Genomic DNA, 18,978 nt, shown 5'->3' with positions numbered 1-18,978 from the left:
CCTCCCAAATCCTCCCCGAATCCTCCCCGAATCCTCCCCGAATCCTCCCCGAATCCTCCCCAATCCTCCCCGAATCCTCCCAAATCCTCCCCAATCCTCCCAAATCCTCCCCGAATCCTCCCAAATCCTCCCCAAATCCTCCCAAATCCTCCCAAATCCTCCCCGAATCCTCCCCGAATCCTCCCCGAATCCTCCCAAACCCTCCCCAAATCCTCCCAAATCCTCCCCAAATCCTCCCAAATCCTCCCCAATCCTCCCCGAATCCTCCCAAATCCTCCCCAATCCTCCCAAATCCTCCCCGAATCCTCCCCAAATCCTCCCCGAATCCTCCCCAAATCCTCCCCAAATCCTCCCCGAATCCTCCCAAATCCTCCCAAACCCTCCCCGAATCCTCCCCAAATCCTCCCCAAATCCTCCCAAATCCTCCCAAATCCTCCCAAATCCTCCCTGCCCCATCACAGGGGGTCCTGTGCAAGGCCACGGGGAGCGGCTGCGGCCGCCGCTGGCTCAGGAGCTCTGTGGGCAGGAAAGGGGGTGACACTGGGACTGGGGGTGCTCGCAGGGCTTCCCTTAATGGTGCCTTCTTCGGTATTGGGTCAAGCGAGAGCTTCTGGAGAATCTCTCCCCACACACAGGACACTCACCGGGCCTCTCCCTGGTGTGGATGTGCCTGTGGGTGACGAGGCTGGAGCTGTGCTTGAAGCCCTTCCCGCACTCAGGGCAGCAGAAGGGCCTCTCCTGTGTGTGAATCCACTGATGCACTGAAGCATGGACAGACGGCTCCTCAACTAATTAAAGCTGGAAAGAAGGGTATTTTATTGCAGTGCTGGACACATGTGGAATCATTTCCAAGTACATGTGCAAGGAGTTGCAGACTCCTGCTTTCTATTTATACAGAAAAGGTTTTACATATCCAAGCTGTTTCTAAGGACACATAATACATAATCATTACCTGCCCGCTTCGTATTATAATCAGCTGAATATCCATTACGGCTGTGCAATCGTGTTTCCTTAACTGGGTCTTTGGGATTTTGAAATAAGGGAGTGGGTGTAAGGGAGGAAGAAAGCTGTCTTCCTCAAGGTAAACTCTTCACCCATGGCCAGTTTGCAGGACTTTTTGATCTGCTGGTCACGGTAGCCTCTCCTAACTGCTGATTATTCTTAAGGCAAGATATTTCTATGGTCTCTGCTCCTTCGCAATTCCTACATCTATCCCTGTCACTCCTAGCTTTACTTTTCTAATATATTTGCTACTCTTTAACTAAGGCATGTGATTTTTGCTAGCTAACTTGGCTTCTTAACTAATTTTAAAATCTTAACTAAAATACGAAATCTTCTACTATCTCAGTTATATTCCCAGCTGTCCCTTTGACTCATCCACAGTTTTCAATTATCCTAAATACATTTCCAGCTGATCCTTGGCTCATTACGATGAGATTGGAGCTTCTCAGAAACCACTTCCTACACTTGGGACACTCATAGGGCCTCTCCCTGGTGTGAATCTTGTGGTGCTGATGAACTTGGAGATCCACCCAAAGCCCTTCCCACACTCCCCACACTTGTAGGGCTGATTGATTCCCCATCTGGATCACCTGGTGCCAGATCAGGTCTGATCTCCGGAGCTCCAGCTGAAGTCCTTCCCACATTCCAAGCACTTGTGGAGCTTCTGACCGCCATGAGTCATCTCCACCATCTCTGAGTGCCAAATGGATCTCTGGCTGCCTTCTAGGCACAGAGGGGCTCTTACCTCCTCACAACTCCCAGGGCTGGGTTTGCAGCCCCTCCTTGTGTGGGATCTCCAGGGCTTTTCCTCCCCATTGGGTTCCCATGCTGTGGAGCTGCTCAAAAAAGCCTCAAAACAGAGGTTCTGAGCAGCGATTTGTCCTCCCAGGTCTCTGTCTGCAGCTCAGTGCCTGGGGTAAGGAAAGAAAAGAAGAGGAAGGGATGTGGAAGGAAGAAGGATAGAATGAGAAGAGAAAGGAGGGTGGACAAGGAGAGGATGGGATTTGCCTCCATGCCAGAGGGAAGGGGAAGGAGATCCCACCAATTCATCCCTGGCAGGACAGCGTTGGCAGCAGCGCTGTCCTGCAGCCAGGGGCAATGTTGGGCTGATAGGTGGGGCAGAGGAGAGGGGGAAAGGGGCAGTGACTTCCTCCTCACCTGCCTCAGTGTTCCATGCTATCTTCCTTTTCCTCACAGCCTCCACCAGCTCCACCTGCACAAAGGTTGGGATGGACAAATCCTGGCTTGGGGGAAAAACAAAGGGTGAGCACCTTGGTCCTGCTGCCCAAGTCCAGCTCGAGAAGTCACCACCCTGTTCACAGTTGGATGGGCCCAGACTCTGCTCATCTCCAGAGTCCCCCACTCCTCCAGGCTGCTGGGATCCCCCAGCTCCAGGATTGGCCATTGCTGCTCTCCCCACTCCGATGCCAATTGGAACCCCAAAACCAATGTCCCCCCCAAACTGTTACCACTGCCCCAGCCAGTACAGAGATCGCTACAGGAACCCTTCACAAGTCTCCAAAGGGGCATCTGCGTCTCACCTTTGGGGCAATGCAAGATCCAAATATCCCTTTCCCTGCAAAAAAAACTCCCAGAAATCCCCCAATGGATTTGGGGTGAGCTCCCCCTCCCCACTTACCTGCAGGATCTGGGGGAGTAAATGCTGCCATGACCAGGGGAGCTGCAGACTCAGCAGAAGGGCAGGCAAACCGTGTGGATCTGCTGCGGTTCCTCCTCTTCCTCCTCCTGTTCCTGTTCCTTCTTTTCCCTAACCTCCTCCTCATCTCTCTCTCCTCTTCCTACTGCTCCTCCTCCCTGACCACCCCAGATCCCCCTTTCCTACCCACCTCTCCCCCATGGCTGCAGCACCAGCGTTTGGGTAGAGGGAACCTCCCATGAGCCCCCCAGGTATGGGCAGGGGGCTTGGGGACCCACCCAGTGCAGATCCATTCCCCCCTCCCAGAGCCTCACGGAAATCACTCCAGGGATCAAGCGATGGGGACACTAAGGGATGCCCATGGAACCACCCATTTTTGATCCCATCCCCACCCTTCCCTCCCCACTCCCATTGTTCCCCCAACCCAAAGACCCCTCCCAACTCAATCTGAGGGTCCCATTCCTCTCCTGGTCGGAATCCTCTTTTCCCCTGCTCTCCCACCCCTTCCCCATTGTGCCTCCAGCTCTACCTCTCACCCCTGGGCTTGGATTTGGGGATCCAGGCCCCTCCTGTTCAGTTTGAGGATCACATCCCCCCTTTCCCTCAATTCAGGCAGCTCCTGGCAGCTTTTTCCTGGGAGGAATCCCTGAGTTTTGGGACTTTTAGGATGTAGCTTAGGAGGAGAACAGCTCTGTCGGGCTTTCCCCTCCCTGTTGTGGCCCCTCAGCTGTTCCCGACACCCTGGGGGTGTTGGGATTTCCCTCCTAGGGACAAGGACGTTCATCCCCTTCCAGGAGCCCAGTGCCCAGCTGGGGCTCCAGGTCAGGGGTCCTTGAGCAGCTGCCCCAGAACCTCCACCAGGTTCTCCCAGCGCAGCCGGAGCCGCTCGGCCTGGGCTCCCCAAAGGCCTCAGCAAGGTCCAAGTCCTGCCCAGGAACCCTCAACTCCCTCAAACCCAGCATCCCCCTCATCCCCTGCAAGTTCCTCCCATGGCACCGGCCATGGCCATGTCCCCACTTGTCACTGGCCATGTCCCACCATGTCCTCACCCATGGCTGTCTCCCCACCATGTTTCCATCCCTGTCACTGCCCCCCATGTCTCCATCCATGCCTGTGTCTCCCCATGTCCCTAGGGATGGCCCTGTCCCCCTCCATGTCCATGTGTGCCCATGTCACTCTCCATGTCTAATGCTTTTTCTCTTTTTGAGCCTGGTCTTATAAGCTCTCAGAGATAAGCATTATACCCTTGATAGCTCAGCTACCTCAGGTGGCATAAAACAAGCAGGATGGCTCATGTGACAGTGTTGGGAATAAAAAGTTTTAATAAAAGGCAAAAATAAAAAAGCTTTTTACAGAGAAAAGCCAAGTCAGGGCAGAGGCTCTTGCTCTTGCTAAAACACTTCACTAAAGCAATTAACTTCTTTTGTTCTCTTCTTTTCTAGGGAATTGCTTAGGTGGGACTTTTTGGCTCCTGTCCAATTAGCTACCCTTAAGTTTGAGGTGAAGTCCCAGAGGTCCTATGAGGTGTCTTTCAACCAAATTGAGGAGAGAAACACCTGGCCTTTTGTCCTTTTTAAGGGAACAAAAGGTTAACTTGTTTACTCTGTCAACAGAGGGCACATTCTTACACGTGTCCCACCATGTCTGTGTCCTACCATGACCACATCCACTAACTTAGTTCAATGTCTATTTTTACTTCAATATTGGATATTTTAAAGGGATAAAGAGAAATGAAAACAAAATCAAGGCCAAAATAAAAAGACTTCCATGTCCATGCCGGCTGAGGATCCACGTGCTTGGGTGGAGGGAAGAACCTTTTTGGTGGAGTTTCTACCCCATTGTCTCCAAAATCTTGGTCTTTTCCCCAGTTTTTCCACCATCTGGCTGCAGAAGACACCCTTGGGCAATAGGAAATCAAAATCGTGGAATCCCTGAAGTTGGAAAAGACCTTGTCCTGGTTCAGAGCAAATTTGGGAGAGAACCTCCAAAGGGATTCCTCTGGAAAGCAGATTCAATTGGCTCCTCCCCCAGCCAGTTTGGGAAAAGTATCTCCTTGGAGAACAGTGGAAAAAACTGTTTTTTAAAGAATAAAACCTAAACAATATTAAACAATAAAACCTCTTGCTGCTCTAAAAGAGAGACAAACTCAGGAAGTCCCTCCGTGGGTTGTAGCTCAGCTCCCTCAGTCTCTTATCAGTCCCTCCGGTGCTGGAAATGCCACAGTCCAGGCCTGGCCCGCTGGGCCAAAGGTGTGAGCTGCCGGTGCTCTTCTGGGTGTTCAGGCCAGAGCAGGTTTAAACAGGTCCAAAGAAAAGGGAAAAGCAGCCACAGTCCAGGGAACTTCTCTGCCACAGCTAGCTAAAACTAATTAACAGCAAAGGAGAGCTCTGTACCTCTGTCTGTCCATCTGCAGACAACCCGGCCCAGGAGCAGGAATGTGGAGGAGTGAGTGCAGTTTCTGAAAACAAACTCTGCCCTTCTCTCCCTCCTTTGTTCTCGGAACAAGTCTTAAAGGTGCAAAAATTATAATTCACTATAAACAGAACAGACAACTGGAGATACAAGCATCATATAGTCAACCTAGGACATACCTCCAAGACCATTCAGTATTCCTTGATGCCACCAGAATATAGGATTGAATGCAAAAGATTTTATGGAGTTGGAAGTCATTAAATCTGCTCTCCCCAAGGAATTCTCATTGTTGGTCTGTGCCCCAATGGATGTTCCTGCCACTGGGTTTATCTAGGTGCCCGCAGGGAACGAGGAAGATGTGGAGCCTCCCAGCCAAGTGTCTTCCCAACACAGATAACCAGGCCCATAGATCACCAAGACTGCCCAATGAAGGTCACTCAGGATCATCCATCATGGATCCTCCCATAGGGAATGGAGCTGGGAGGAGCATAAGAAGCTCTTCCCACCCTTGGGGAACTCACAGGGCTTCCCCCCTTAGTGGCGCCTCCGTTGGTGTTTGATCAAGTTTGATCTCTCTGAGAAGCTCTTCCCACACTTCCCACACTCGTAGGGCCTCTCCCCGGTGTGGATGCGCCGGTGCACGGTGAGGTGGGAGTTGTGCTTGAAGCCCTTCCCGCAGTCGGGGCAGCGGTAGGGCCTCTCCTCGGTGTGACTCCGCTGATGTACGAGGAGACTGGAGCTGATCTGAAACCTCTTCCCACACTGGGAACACTCGTAGGGCTTCTCCCCGCTATGGATGCGCTGGTGCTTTCTCAGGTCTGAGTGCCACCCATAGCTCTTCCCACATTCCAAGCAGGTGTAGGGCCGTTCCCCAGTGTGGATCACCTGGTGCCGAATCAGGGCTGAGCTTTCTCTGAAACTCTTCCCACATTCCCCACACTTGTAGGGCTTTTCCCCAGTATGGATCTTTTTGTGTTCCGTAAGCTGGGAGTTGAGGCTGAAGCTCATCCCACACACCCCACACTTGTAGGGCTTTTCTCCAGTGTGGATCCTCTCATGTCTCCTCAGGCCAGAGCTCTGCCTGAAGCTCTTCCCACATTCCCCACACTCATAGGGTTTTTCCCCAGTGTGGATCCTCTGGTGTTGCATCAGGTAGCCCTTCTGGCTGAAGCTCATCCCACATTTCCCACACTCAAAGGGCTTTTCCCCAGTGTGGATTACCGAGTGCTGCATCAGGCTGCTCCTCTGGCTGAAGCTCTTCCCACACTCCCCACACTCAAAGGGCTTTTCCCCAGTGTGCATCCTCTGGTGTTGGATCAGAATGGAGTTCTTGCTGAAGCTCCTCCCACACTCCCCACACTCAAAGGGCCTCTCCCCGGTGTGGATCCTCTGGTGAAGTCTCAGGCTGGAGCTCCAGCGGAAACGCTTCCCACATTCCTCACACTCGTAGGGCCGTTCCCCAGTGTGGATCACCTGGTGCTGGATCAGATCCAAGCTCCAGCTGAAACCCTTCCCACATTCCAAGCACTTGTGGGGCTTCTCCCTGCCACGAGGCTTCTCCACCAGCTCTGAGCTCTGGCTGGATCTCTGCCCACCTTCCTGGCTCAGGGGGGCTCTTTCCTCCCCGCAGCTCCCTGGGCTGGGTTTGCTGCCACTCCTTGTGCGGGATCTCCAGGGCTTTTCCTCCTCCTCCATTTCCTCCATTTTCATTCCTCCCTGGAATGAAAAATCCTGGTCTGGGGGAAAAAAAAAGAATAGAGCATCTTGGACTGGGAGTTCCTCCTGTCCCCACTTCATCTCACCAAGTCATTGGGCATTGTGTGTCTATAAGAACATCCAAAACACCAAGGTTCAGCATAAAAATCTTCCAAACTTTAAGACACAGATCAAAACCTCCCCAAACATCAAGATTCAGTAAAAAATTCCTCCAAAACATAAAGATTCAGCCCCTAAAAAAAATAAAGCACCAACATTTAACCCAATAAAGCTGAGAAATGCCATGATTCACCCCTGTGAAAATCGTGGAACCCCTCAACAGTCACCTGCTGCATGTGGGGTGGCAATGCTCCTGGGGCTGAGGGGAGGCTATAGATACAAGGAGGGATGGAACCTCGTGGTGATCCTTGTTTCTGCTCCTCCTCCTCCTCCTGTGTCCCTATTCTTCCTCACACTCCTCTTCCTCTTCCTATTCCTCCTTTCCTGCCACTTGCATCCTTTGACCATTTTGTTCCTCAAGGCTGCTTCTCCTTCCCTTCTCCTCCTGCCCCCAGGCCCAGCACCCACTGCCGGCTCCCTCTTCCCCCCAGCCCCACAGCATCCCAGCGCAGGGGCAGGGATGGAGCTGGGGCAGGTCGGGCTGGGGCAGCGCTGGGCTCTCGGCCGCTCCCGCCCGCACTCGGTCCCCACTGCAGCCGCTCCCGCCAGGACAGCGCGGGGGGGCCCGGCCTTGGCGCTGCCCCACTCCCACCTCCCCAAATTCCCCTCGCGGGGCCATGGGGCCGAGGGGGGGCGCAGGTGGGTCCAGGTGGGGAACGCGGGGAGCTGCGAGTCTGCCTGGCAACTGGTGAGTCATCAGCGCCGCGGGCTCTGATTGGCTGAGCTCGGCCCGAGCCCTGGGGCTGCAGCACAGAGGGGACACCCTGCTCCAGGGGGGATGTCCCACAAACGGGGGACCCCATGGAAGGAACAACAGGAAAGTGTCTTTACAAACAGATGCTCTGAATCTGCTCGGAGATAGGGCCAGGGAGCTGTACATAAGGAAATGACAGGAGACACCATCAGTTTCAGAAAATGTTATCAATTGATGGCACAAACTGCTGCTCAGGCAGGGTCCTGCTCAATTCAAGAACTTCCAGAAGAACAACAAAGACTTAACAGAGCCATGAATATCATTTCCTATATAACAGCAGGGAGCATATCAAGGTGGGTATGTAGTAGGTGGACTGGGAAGTCTGTAGCTCTCAAGAACTTCAGCCAGTGGGGAAAGCAGAGGGAGATGTGGCCAGGAAAGTTCAGATGAAAAAGAGACTCTATCCTCCAACAATTGGAGAGATCCCATGGGGAATGTCCCATGGACTCTCTCATTTTTAGGAAAGAAATTACTTTCACAGGACTCCTCTGTCTGCTTTGTGGACAGAATCCTCTGGTGATGGCAATTTTTCCACACACCCTGGGGTTCATCCCGAATTCCTTCCACCCTCCAGGGCGGCAGGCAGGGAGTGCAGCTGAAGGTGCCTCACCCACTTTGGGTGATCGGCTCCCTTGGCTGGTGGCGGCACCGGGGATTGATTGGGGACCCGGGAGTGACCAGGAGACAGACGAGTGACACATCAGGGGGTCTGTGAAGAGTCAGCAGGGAGAGAGCACTGAAAATCTCATCAGTGAGTGCCCTGGGATCCATGGAGGGGAGAAAAGGGAAAGCCAGGGAGGGGTCCTGGCCAAAGGGATGATGATCCCAAAATGTCTCTGAAGGGTCCCTTGGGAGAATGTTGAGGTAGTCTGCACATTCCCCCAGAGGTAATTAAGGACATGGACACCCCGTGGGGGAATGAGGGAAGTGGAGAAGGGATTTGTACAACAAGGGATGGATGGTGTTGATGTGCTGGGAAGGGATCGGGTGAAGGGGAGTGTGCAGCAATATGGTTCAGGCAAGAAGCAGCAGGAGGAATCTGTGTAGTAAGAAAAAGGATGATGGCAAAGAGGACGAACAGAAAAATACTCAGGATTGGTTTCTTTTCCAGCACCGTTTTTTCCTCAGAATTTATCATCTGATACTTTTAATTCGCAGGAGAGGAAAAGCAGGAGGTCAGGATGCCAGGGGTTTCTCTGCGCTGGCAGCGGCAGCACCGGGCGCAGAGGTGCGGCACCGGGAGCACGGGCTGGGGCCTGTGGGGAGCTGCGGGGCCGGGCCGGGGCTGTGGGGCAGCCGGGGCTCAGCGCCGGGCGCTGCCTGACCCCACCAGCCCCGGGCAGGGCCGGCAGTGGCCCCCGGCCCCCAGGAGGCTGCGGGACGCCCCGGCCGCTGCCCGGCCCCGGGGAGCTGCCGGCCCTGCCCGCCGGGGGGGCCGCCTTTGGACACTGCGGCAGGACAGGCACCGGCTCTGCCACACGGGCTGGGCAGGGACCCTGAGCACAACGGGGAACACAAAGGAACAGCTGGGAAATGCAGAGTGCACATGAAGGATCAGGATTTGCTGTTCAGGATTTGGTTTGGGTCCCTGCAGAAAGGAAAGGTTTTGCAGAAAGCTCAGCAGCTCTCAGAGGATGAGCACCCACAGGCAGTGACCGGGGCTGCAGGAGTGGCACAAGAAGCCCTGCAGCACTTGGGCACAAGGGCACAGCAGCTGAAGGCAAGAAGGGATGAGCAAAAGGCCAAGCTGAAGGCAAAGGCCATGGCAGAGTTCCCACAGCCCCTGAGGGATCAACCCCAGGGCCCAAGGGGGCCCCAGCACCCAGGCCATGACGGGGTCGGCCACAAGCACCTGGCAGAGGCATTGCCCTCCTGGCCAGGGCAGAGCCCACCCAAACAGCCCCTGGGAAGGAGTCAGGGCTCCAGCTGCAGCCCACAAGGACACTGCAAGCACAGACAGCAGCACCCTCAGCAGGAGCAAGTCCACCCCTGCATGGACATGGATTGGCAGGGCTCTCTGAGCTCCCATCCCACCGGGGACCCACCACACTGGAGCCCTCCAGAACATTCAGGCTGGGTCTGCATCCAGAGGAGGCCTCTCCTGATGGACACAGGGGCCTCTCCATCCACTCTGAATCTTACACCTAAGCGGGACAACTGCTAAAAATGTCTTTGAGTATTCAGGGGAGAAGTAGGAAAGAGGAGTGGCTTTATTCAACCACTTATAGCATATGTGGGAAAGGGTTTGAAATGGAAGAATTTTTACCTGCTCCTAATTGTGACTATAGTTTACAGGGAAGGGATTTGATCGCTAAACTGGGAATGCAAATTAACATTATAAAAGCTGACACAGAGGCTAGTTCTGTTGTACCTTTGTGTCATATGTCTGGCAAGGCCTATGCTGAAGTGAACCCAGAAGTGTGGGCAGCCTCAGGGAAATGGGGAAAATTAGATATGGAGCCTCTTCAAAGTACTTTGAAGCAACCAGCACAAGTGTTGTCTAGAAGCAACACCCTATTCCAAGGGAGGGAAGAATGAAAAATGCATATTATATGATTGGCTCATTGCAAATATTAAAATGAATCCTATATGTGGTATGTTGGAAAGTTATGCTCTAGTAATCTCTTTTAAGTAGTGCTGTATTAATCTCTTTTAAGTAGTGTGCTACATACAGATTTTAGCCTATAGCATGAGATTAAAATAGAAACTATGTGACATAAGATACTTTCTGTAACTAGCTCAAGCAATGGAAAAGATAATCAAGAAATTCTTTGCATTATTGAGGCTGGATAGAGATCACAGCAACAGACAATTGGAACCCCAGAAAAGAATCATTGCCTCCTTTCCAGAAAAGCTCAGACTTCCAGGAACCAAGAAGGCTGATTTACAACATGGGGGGGAATCTAAAATTAAGCAGAAACACCCTGGTTTGAAAGGAATGTTTGAATCATGTATGAGATATATGAATATGCAATAGGCCATTGCTTTTAAGGGGTAATCCTTCATAAGCAAGGTGTGCTATTTGGTGGAGTGCCAGGCAACCGGACTCCATAATTGTTTACATTTATTGTCTCTTATTGTCCTAATTTTTATTACTATTTTCTTACTAATAAAGTTCTAGAATTTTAACAAAAGTGAATGGTGTTTTTCACAGGAAGGAAGGGGAATTGGACAAAGCGCAGGACAAACCCACAGAGCTGTGTGTGCTTGTAAGAGCCTGGCACTGAAATGTCCTGAGCAGGAAGGCTTCAATAGCTTCTGGTAACACCATGTCAGCTAAAAGGGGGCAAAATCAATTCTGACTTCTTCAGCAACCACTGGATCACTTATTAAGGTATTTCTAAAAGAAATAATTCCAATAAAAGGGATTGTGGAAGCAATAGAATCAGACAGTAGAACTCATTTTACAGGAAAAATCCTTCAGGGGGTTATTTCAGCTTTAGGAATACAATGGGACCTCCAGAACCCCTGGCACCCCCACAGCTCAGGCTGGGTAGAAAGAATGAATAGGGAACTAAGGAAACACCTTTGGAAGCTGGGGATACAAACCAGGATGCCATGGATACGGCTTTTGCCATTGGCTTGGGCAAGAAGAAGAGCCAGACCCAGGGCAGATATTCAATTCAATCTCCCATGGAATTGATCTTGGGAATTCCTTACCCTGGGAATTCTCCACCTAGTGCAGGGTGGAGATAAGGGATGCACATTTAAAGCAGTCTGTGGCCAGAATCCTGTCTCTGGTGCAATCTCTTCCCCAGCAAGCTGGGCTGGCACAGAGCCTGCCTTGGCACTTTGCTGCTCCCAATGATATGTATGTTTGTTATAATTTGCACCAATGTAATATTGTTGTATTTGGTTAAGGGAAATATGATTTGACACGTATAATATTTTGTTATTGCTAAGCACACACGCCAGCACTGAGAACTGCCCCCCCCCCCCATATTGGTTACACCAATACCGGCTTTCTTGGCCAAAGCCTCATTTACAATTTAACACATGTGGCTCGCCTGAAGATGGGGAGATGGGCTGCTCAGAAGGGCGATACTGGAATGCCTGGGCACTGATCATCCTGGTAACAACCCTAGATTGGGATTGCTGAACTCCTCCGGGCTGATACATCTGAAAGCCACGGCTCCATAACTCCATCAGAGGATCGAGGATCATCCACACCTGGACTTGGATTGTTCAACCTTGACTCAGAGAAAAGAACGTCATGAATATGTGGGACTTTGAATAGAAAAAAAAGGCAGATGGCTGAAATCCCAGCCTTGGGCAGAAAATTTCCTGTAAGAACTGCAGGGTCCAGGAGGGCATGTGTGTGCCTAGGGTAGGGGAACCTCTGCCAAATGGCGTCCTTCCTGTCACACACCCAGTGCCGACCCCAGGCTCAGCACTGTCCTTCTCCTTGTGGCTGGCTCAGAGAGAATTTGATCCTAAATAAAATTTTCATTTTTCATTTTTATTTGGATGGACAAATTTTCATTTATAACACCAACATCCAAGCAGGACATGGGCTCTGCCTAAGGAGTGCAAAGCAGCACCACTGGTGGCCAAGTGGCGTGGCTCATGCCAAGGGGCCCCGAGGCCAGAAACAGCCGCCAGCACAGCTGAACACGGGGGGACCCCTCAGCCTGGGCTCCAGGTCTCTGCAGCCCCGGAGATTTGCACTTCCCGCCTGCAGCAGGAGGATGGGAGGCCCCCCTGAGCCTGCACTGAAGGCAGCGCAGCAGCAGCCAGGGCTCCACAGCGGGGCAAGGCCCTGGGCCTGCCCACACATCCTCTGCTGAAATCCTCGGCCTGGCCACCCTCCCTGGGCAGCTCCAGCCACCGGGGCCAGCCCTTGCTGCCACTGCTGCAGCTTCAGTGCTCGCTGGGCCTGCACTGCCACAGCTGCTGGGGAGACACCGGGACAATTCCACTCTGGCTCTCACTCTCACTCACACACTGCCCTGCCTGCCAGTGCATCCATGGAAAATAGACCAGCTCATAGACTTGAACATTGTTAACCTTTGATTTCTCTACTCAGGCTTGCTTTGCCTTGGCCTTGGGGAAAGAAATGTTAAAGGTTTTGTTAAGGGATGTTACACCACTCAGTGGAGATGAGTTTCACACCTCAACACACTGGGAATGGCCCGAAAGATACCCACAAAGATAACGACCAGCAGCAAAACATCAACCCCAGCAGCAAACAGCAACCAACACCTACCCCAGACACTGCCCCCGGCAGGGCTGCAGACACCTGGTCTGCAAAAGGCTGAGAAGGAAATCCAGCACTTCCCACCTCATTAACAGCACAAGCAAAGAAATCCGGGTCCAACAGGAAACCACATACTAAAAACCGCACAACTCGAAACTACAGAACATTAAACCAATGCATTTAGACTGTATGAAGTTTGGGAAAAATCTAAAACCCACGTGTTATGGAACAATTTTCTTTGCACACCTGGGCTGTGTGGGGATGGAATGATTTCTGTTGCACATCCTGGCCAGAATCAAGGAATGCCTTGACTCTAACACTAAACCTATTGGTGGAGTTTTTCTTTTTCCTGCAGTTCCAATGCAAAGTTTAGAGAATTAGAGTATTTTTTTTGTAATAATCCCACTTCAATATTGCCAGTTATGTTTGGGTCAGGGATGTGAGAATGAATTTTTACTCCAAGGAGAAGTAGAAAAGAACTGAATTGCCTTGGAATTTTTTTGTGTATGTTTCTGTAAGAGATACCAAAATTTTGGTCTGGGTTTTTCAACGTTCACCTTTAGGCAGCATTTTGCAAAACTAGAAGAGATTTAAAGGTGACCCTTTAAGTCACAAATATTAAACGGATTATTTGAAGGAAAAAAAAATAAAGCGGCAGGTTGTGGGGGGGCACACGTGAGGCTGCTGAAGCTCCTCTGGAAGAGAAGCTGCATTCCAGGCACCCAGAAGGAACTTCAGAAATGCAAATTAACACTGCAGGGGCAAAGTGGAGACAATGTACCTGGCTCTTCTTGCCTGAGGCAGGAATTGGCTGATTCCCTCTGCCCCTCACCCCAAGCTCTGCCTGCTTGCACAGATGGAATCTGCACAGCTGAAGGCAGAGCCCATGCTGAGGATCTCTGACTCTGCAACAGAAATGGCTGAAGCTGCAAAGGGAAACAGCAAATGGAGAATGTTGGGAAAACTTCACTAAAATAAGGGGGAGATCATCCCTCTGCCCACTCCAACATCTGCTGTCACTGTCTGTGCTGTACAGGGTGTATCAGAGCACTGGGATTGTTGCTATAGCAAGTTCAGGGAAATCAGCTGGAATTCAAGTATTTGATGATGTAATTAGAAAAAAGCAGTCAATTGACGCAGCCCCGGATGGAGGGAACACCCAAAAATGGGCAAAAGAATTGAAGGGCCACCAGAACATATCCTACAACACCATGGGCCAGCCCCTGGGACCTGAATCAATTCATATCAGGACACAGAGAACCCATTTATTATTTCAATGGCATCATTAAATTACAAGCTGTCCTCGGAATAAGAACCAACCAGACAGCTCCAGCTCCTGACCTTCCTGCCGACCAAGCCACTGAAATGAGGAACACAACATTTCACCAGGGGATCGGATCAGATTATCTGTGAGCAGAAAAAACAGGAGTCTGGGGGAAACAAAGTGGCTCAAACTGCTGTTGGCAAAGACATGACAAGAGAAAACTGCTAAAAAAGATAACAAAGGAAATAGGAGAGAGTTTATGTATTGGTCCAAACATGGAAAGGATGGGAATGGGACACGGCTCCCCGGCTCCCCAGCAGACCAGGGGTCAAACGAATGCTGCTTCTCCTCTTCTGTGCTGCAGCAACTCTCATCTTTTTACCACGCTCCACACCTTGGCAGTGCAGCTCATCCAGCAGCTGAGCCAGGGCATGCAGGTGGCAGCCAGGCCTCCTGATCCACAAACGGCTACAAAAGGACAGGGAATGAGGGCACCGAGAATAATCCCAAAACCAAAGAGGACCCGGGAAGAACAAAACAGAGTCAAGGAGTGAATCTGCCTGGAGATAGGGCCGGGCACTTGTAGATAAGGAAGCAACGAAAGAAACCATCAGTTCCAATAAATGTTAGAAATTGACGCAGACAGCTGCTCAAAGTCCCGCTACATTCCCGAACTTCGGGGAGAAGAACAAAGACTTAACAGAGCCATGAATATCGGCTGTTCTACAAAAGGAGGGTGCACATTAACGAGGACAGGCTCCAGGCGCATCGGGAAGTCGGAACCTTCCAAGGAACTCAGCCGGTGGGCAAAGGCAGAGGGAGATCGGCCGGGAAAATGAGGATAAAAAGGAGGCTGCGGACTACAGCCACGGCAGAGAGCGCACGGCAAATGCCCCACGGCCTCTGCCCCTGCTCGGCAATAAAGTCACTTTGACAGGACTCCTCGCTCTCCGCCGGGCACACGAACCTCCGGCGACGGGAATTTCCCCGCCCGCTCCCGGCCGCGGGGCAGCCCCTCTGTCCTACCCACAGCAGCCGGGCCGAGCCAGCGCTGCTCCGGCAGCGGCTCCTGCCCGGCCCCGGCGGGAAGGAGACCGCGGGCAGCCGCTCCCGCAGCGCCCTCAGCCCGGGGCCGGCACGGGCCGGACACGGCACCGGCGAGCCGCCGGAGCTCCCTGCCGCCCCCTCCGCCCGCAGCCAGCCCCGAGCCCCCGCAGAGCCCAGCGCGGCTCCCACCTGCGCCGGGGCCGCCTCCGAGCTCCGCCGCCGCCGCCTCACCGCGCTCCGGCCGCTGCCGCCGCTGCCGGGCCCGCACAGCCGCTCGGCCAATGGCGGCGCTGCGCGGCCACGGCCGCCCTCAGCCCGCCGCCGGGGCCGCGCCGCGCCCCGCTCCCACCAATCAGCGCGCCGCAACCGCGACTGACGGCACCGGCGGCCAATGGCAGCGAGCTCGGGGCGGGCTCTGCGCACGGCCCCGCCTCGCCCCGCGCTCTCGGCGCCCCCGGGCTGCGTGAGGGGAAAGCCGGAGATGAGGAACAGCCCCGGCACGGGCCCGGGCCGAGCCGGGATTGAGCTGCCCACACAAACAAACTTCTCCGCGCCTCCCGCCACGGCTTTCCCGGCCCTGCGCCTCCCGTGCCTCCGCCTCTGCGGGAAGCCCAGGAGCCTCACTTCTCCTGCCCCTCGTTAGTGCATCAGAGCTTCGCTTTGATTTCCCCCGAAAAGGGAAACCTGCCCGAAGCCCTGTGGGTGAGTGGGGCAGGGGAGAGATTTCTGGCAGAAAACTCCAAAGACTCGGAGCAGGAGAAGGAGAAGTCAGTGCAGAGCCTTAAATGCAGCTTTCCCCACGCCTCCCTGCTCCCAGCTGCACCTCCTCCCCCGGCAGGGCAGGAGACAGGGAATGGGGCCATGCTCAGCTCATCCCCCGGGGCTTCTCCCTCTGCTCAGGGACAGGAGTCGTTCCCTGCTGCACCCTGCGCTCTCTCCCGGCCGAGACTTCTCCAGGAACTTCTCGGAGCGGAGTCCATCCCCTGGGCACAGCCCCCTCCGAGTGCTGCAGCGTGGGTCACTGTGCCACGGGCTCAGTCCTGCCAGGACAGGCTGCTCCAGCGGGGCCCCTCTGCCCGCGGGCTCACAGCCTCCTCTCAGGCATCGCCGAGCTCCAGCCCGGCTCCTCCAGGGGCTGCAGGGGATCTCTGCATCCCCATGGACCTGCAGGGGATCTCTGCATCCCCATGGATCTGCAGGGGATCTCTGCCTCCCCATGGACCTGCAGGGGATCTCTGCCTCTCCATGGACCTGCAGGGGATCTCTGCAGCCCCATGGACCTGCAGGGGATCTCTGCATCCCCATGGATCTGCAGGGGATCTCTGCATCCACATGGACTTGCAGGGGATCTCTGCATCCCCATGGACCTGCAGGTGGATCTCTGCAGCCCCATTGTAATATATGTTATGGCATAATTCGTGATTTTGTAAAATAGACATCAAGTCAGTTGTGCTTGTAGAAAAAGATTCTTAAAGTTTTAAATGACCAGTGGCTGCAGCCGGGGCTGGAGAAACCACAGTTGGCAGAGAAAGAAAGACCTAATTTACAAATGAAAAAAGGTGTCTCGGTGCAGAGATGGGCTCTTTCTGGGGACAATCCAGGAGACACCCAACGTTTAACCCCTGATCTGCCGGGGAGCCTGGAAACCAGGCACACGGCCATCCCGCCCTTGCAGCTGCTGAGGAGGCTGCTGGGCTGTGCTTCAGCAGAGGAGATGGAATGTGGCTTACCACTCTGTCCTCTAAAAACGGAGAATGGGTCAAGAGGTTTGGGCTCTGAGCACACAGCAGCCTGACCCAGGCACAGGCCATGGTGGGACAGGGGCACAGGAGCCTTCTGTGACTGACCGTGGCTCTCTGGTTTCTCTCTGCAGACTGCCAGCTCCTCATGCCATGGAAACGGCCCCACTCGGCTGCCAGTCTGGGAGGGCTGGAGGGCTGTGGGTACTCATTTGCTGTCAAAAATAAATTGTGTTTTTTTGTCATTGTCATTGTCATCATCAGAACATTTCTTTTATCCTTTTCCAAGTTTTTGGCCCCTCCAGGGTAATATTTTTGTGTCCTTCCTCAGCCACTTGATGGCATTTGGCAGGGGGGGTAAGCAATGTGAAAAGTTCAACAACAGCTCCAGTTGCCAACTGCAGCAGCCCCTTCAGGAGCCCTGAGCTACCAGCGAGGTCCACGTGTGCCTTGCAAAAGGGAGTGGTTTGCAGCGATGGGGTTGTTGCCCTGCTGCAAAAGCTGGGAGCAGATCAGAAGTGGCAAAATGCCATTTTGGCTCAACCCCCACCCAGGTTCTTTATCTTTTCCGTCTGCTCTGTGATAGGCAGACAGGGCTGGATCCAGCGAGGTTCAAGTTCTGGGTTCTCCCTGGCATCAAAGGGATCAACTAAACTCTTGTATGCAGTGACTGCAATAGAGCTACTGAAGGAAAAAAGGGAATGTCATGAGATGGGGAATCCTTCTTGTCTCCTTTGTCTCCCCAGAAGCCCCTTGGAAAGGGAAATACCCACTGGGTTTATCTGACTCCTTCCCAGCCAGCCCTTCCCTCGCTCCCGGGTCTCATTTGCTCCGCAGGATTCACCAGCTCGCTCAGCTCAGAGGAGCTCTCAGAGGAGAAAACGCTGCCTGGCGTGGGGCTGCCTGATCCCTGTCTCACCTTGATTCCATTGCCCCCTCCCTGCCCCATCCAAGAGACCGAAGGATCCCCCACAGCCCCACGGTCCTGCAGCAGATCCCGGCACGTTCCCTGCTCCGCTCCTTGGTGCCCTGGGAGGCTCCAGAGCCCTCCCTGTGTGCGGGACAGCGGCTGCAGCACCGCTGCGCCCGCGGGCGAGCAGCGCCCAGGAGCAGCTGCGCCAGCTCCGAGCCTGAAGGGAATCCTCAGCGCACACAAATGACAGCTGGCACTTCAGGGGCTGGCAGGAGAAGCTCAACCCATCTGCTCGCTGCCCTTCCCAGCCATGGCCACGCTGGTGCAATTGGAAGAGTCGCCCCTGCCCAGGAAGCTCTCAGGTTGAAGAGAGGAGCAAAATCCACGGGTTTCTGAGGTGTTAGCTGCCACTGCCTCTGGTTTTCCTTCCAATTCCTAAGGGGTTTTGACTGGTTTTACCATTTCAACACTTTCTGTGTAGAATGCTTATTTTATGATTGGCTTTTCACAAATGTTACAATGAATATTATATGTGTAATGTTAGAAAGTTATGCTGTATTCATTCTCTTAAGTAGCGTGTTAAATAGAGTTTTAGGTAACAACATAATATTAAAATAGAAACTCTGCGATGTAGGATTTTTTTACTTGCTCAAGCAAGAGATGAGATAATCAATAAACTCTTCACACAGGGATGGCGGTGACTTGGGGCACATAAAGAGTTACAACCTCCTTATCAGAAAAGACAAACATTCTTCCATCTTGTCTCCATCTTTATGGAAGCACCAGGATTAAGGGAAAGAAGTTGACAAAATCCAGAAAAGTTCCTAATTTGCAAGGAATTTCTGCATCATGTATGAGATACATGAATATGCAATAGGCTATTGCTTTAAAGGTTATTCCTTAGTTCACAAGGCATGCTCGTCCTGGCTTAAGTGTCCGAGAGCATCTGGACGTCTATAATTTTTTGCTTTTTATTGTCTTGTAATTGTCCTAACTCTAAATTTGATTACTCTAATTGTGTTACTATTTTTATAACCATTTTATTATTATTAAACGTTTAAAATTTTAAAAACCAAGTGATTGGCGTTTTTCACAACGTTCCAGGCTCCCGGGGACCC

At 52.9% G+C, this 18,978-nt stretch overlaps 1 protein-coding gene across 1 annotated transcript in view; it reads right to left on the bottom strand.

Moving 5' to 3' along the window:
• Positions 1 to 570: 570 nt before the first annotated feature.
• Positions 571 to 18,978, bottom strand: part of LOC144246558 (uncharacterized) — a 215,167-nt gene continuing 196,759 nt past the window's right edge. Inside the window, exons 5-6 of the mRNA XM_085565020.1 lie at positions 5,620 to 6,614; positions 571 to 752 (exon numbers count right to left, since the gene is read on the bottom strand). Coding sequence (XP_085421146.1) covers positions 571 to 752; positions 5,620 to 6,614 — 1,177 coding nt within the window. The remainder of the gene's footprint in view (positions 753 to 5,619; positions 6,615 to 18,978) is intronic.

The sequence above is a fragment of the Lonchura striata genome, chromosome 35, assembly GCF_050655825.1.
Source record: "Lonchura striata isolate lonStrDom1 chromosome 35, ASM5065582v1, whole genome shotgun sequence".
In the NCBI taxonomy this organism is placed as follows: Eukaryota; Metazoa; Chordata; class Aves; order Passeriformes; family Estrildidae; genus Lonchura; species Lonchura striata.
The sequence above is the reverse complement of the archived record's forward strand: the minus strand, read 5'-3'. Positions and strand labels throughout refer to the sequence as shown.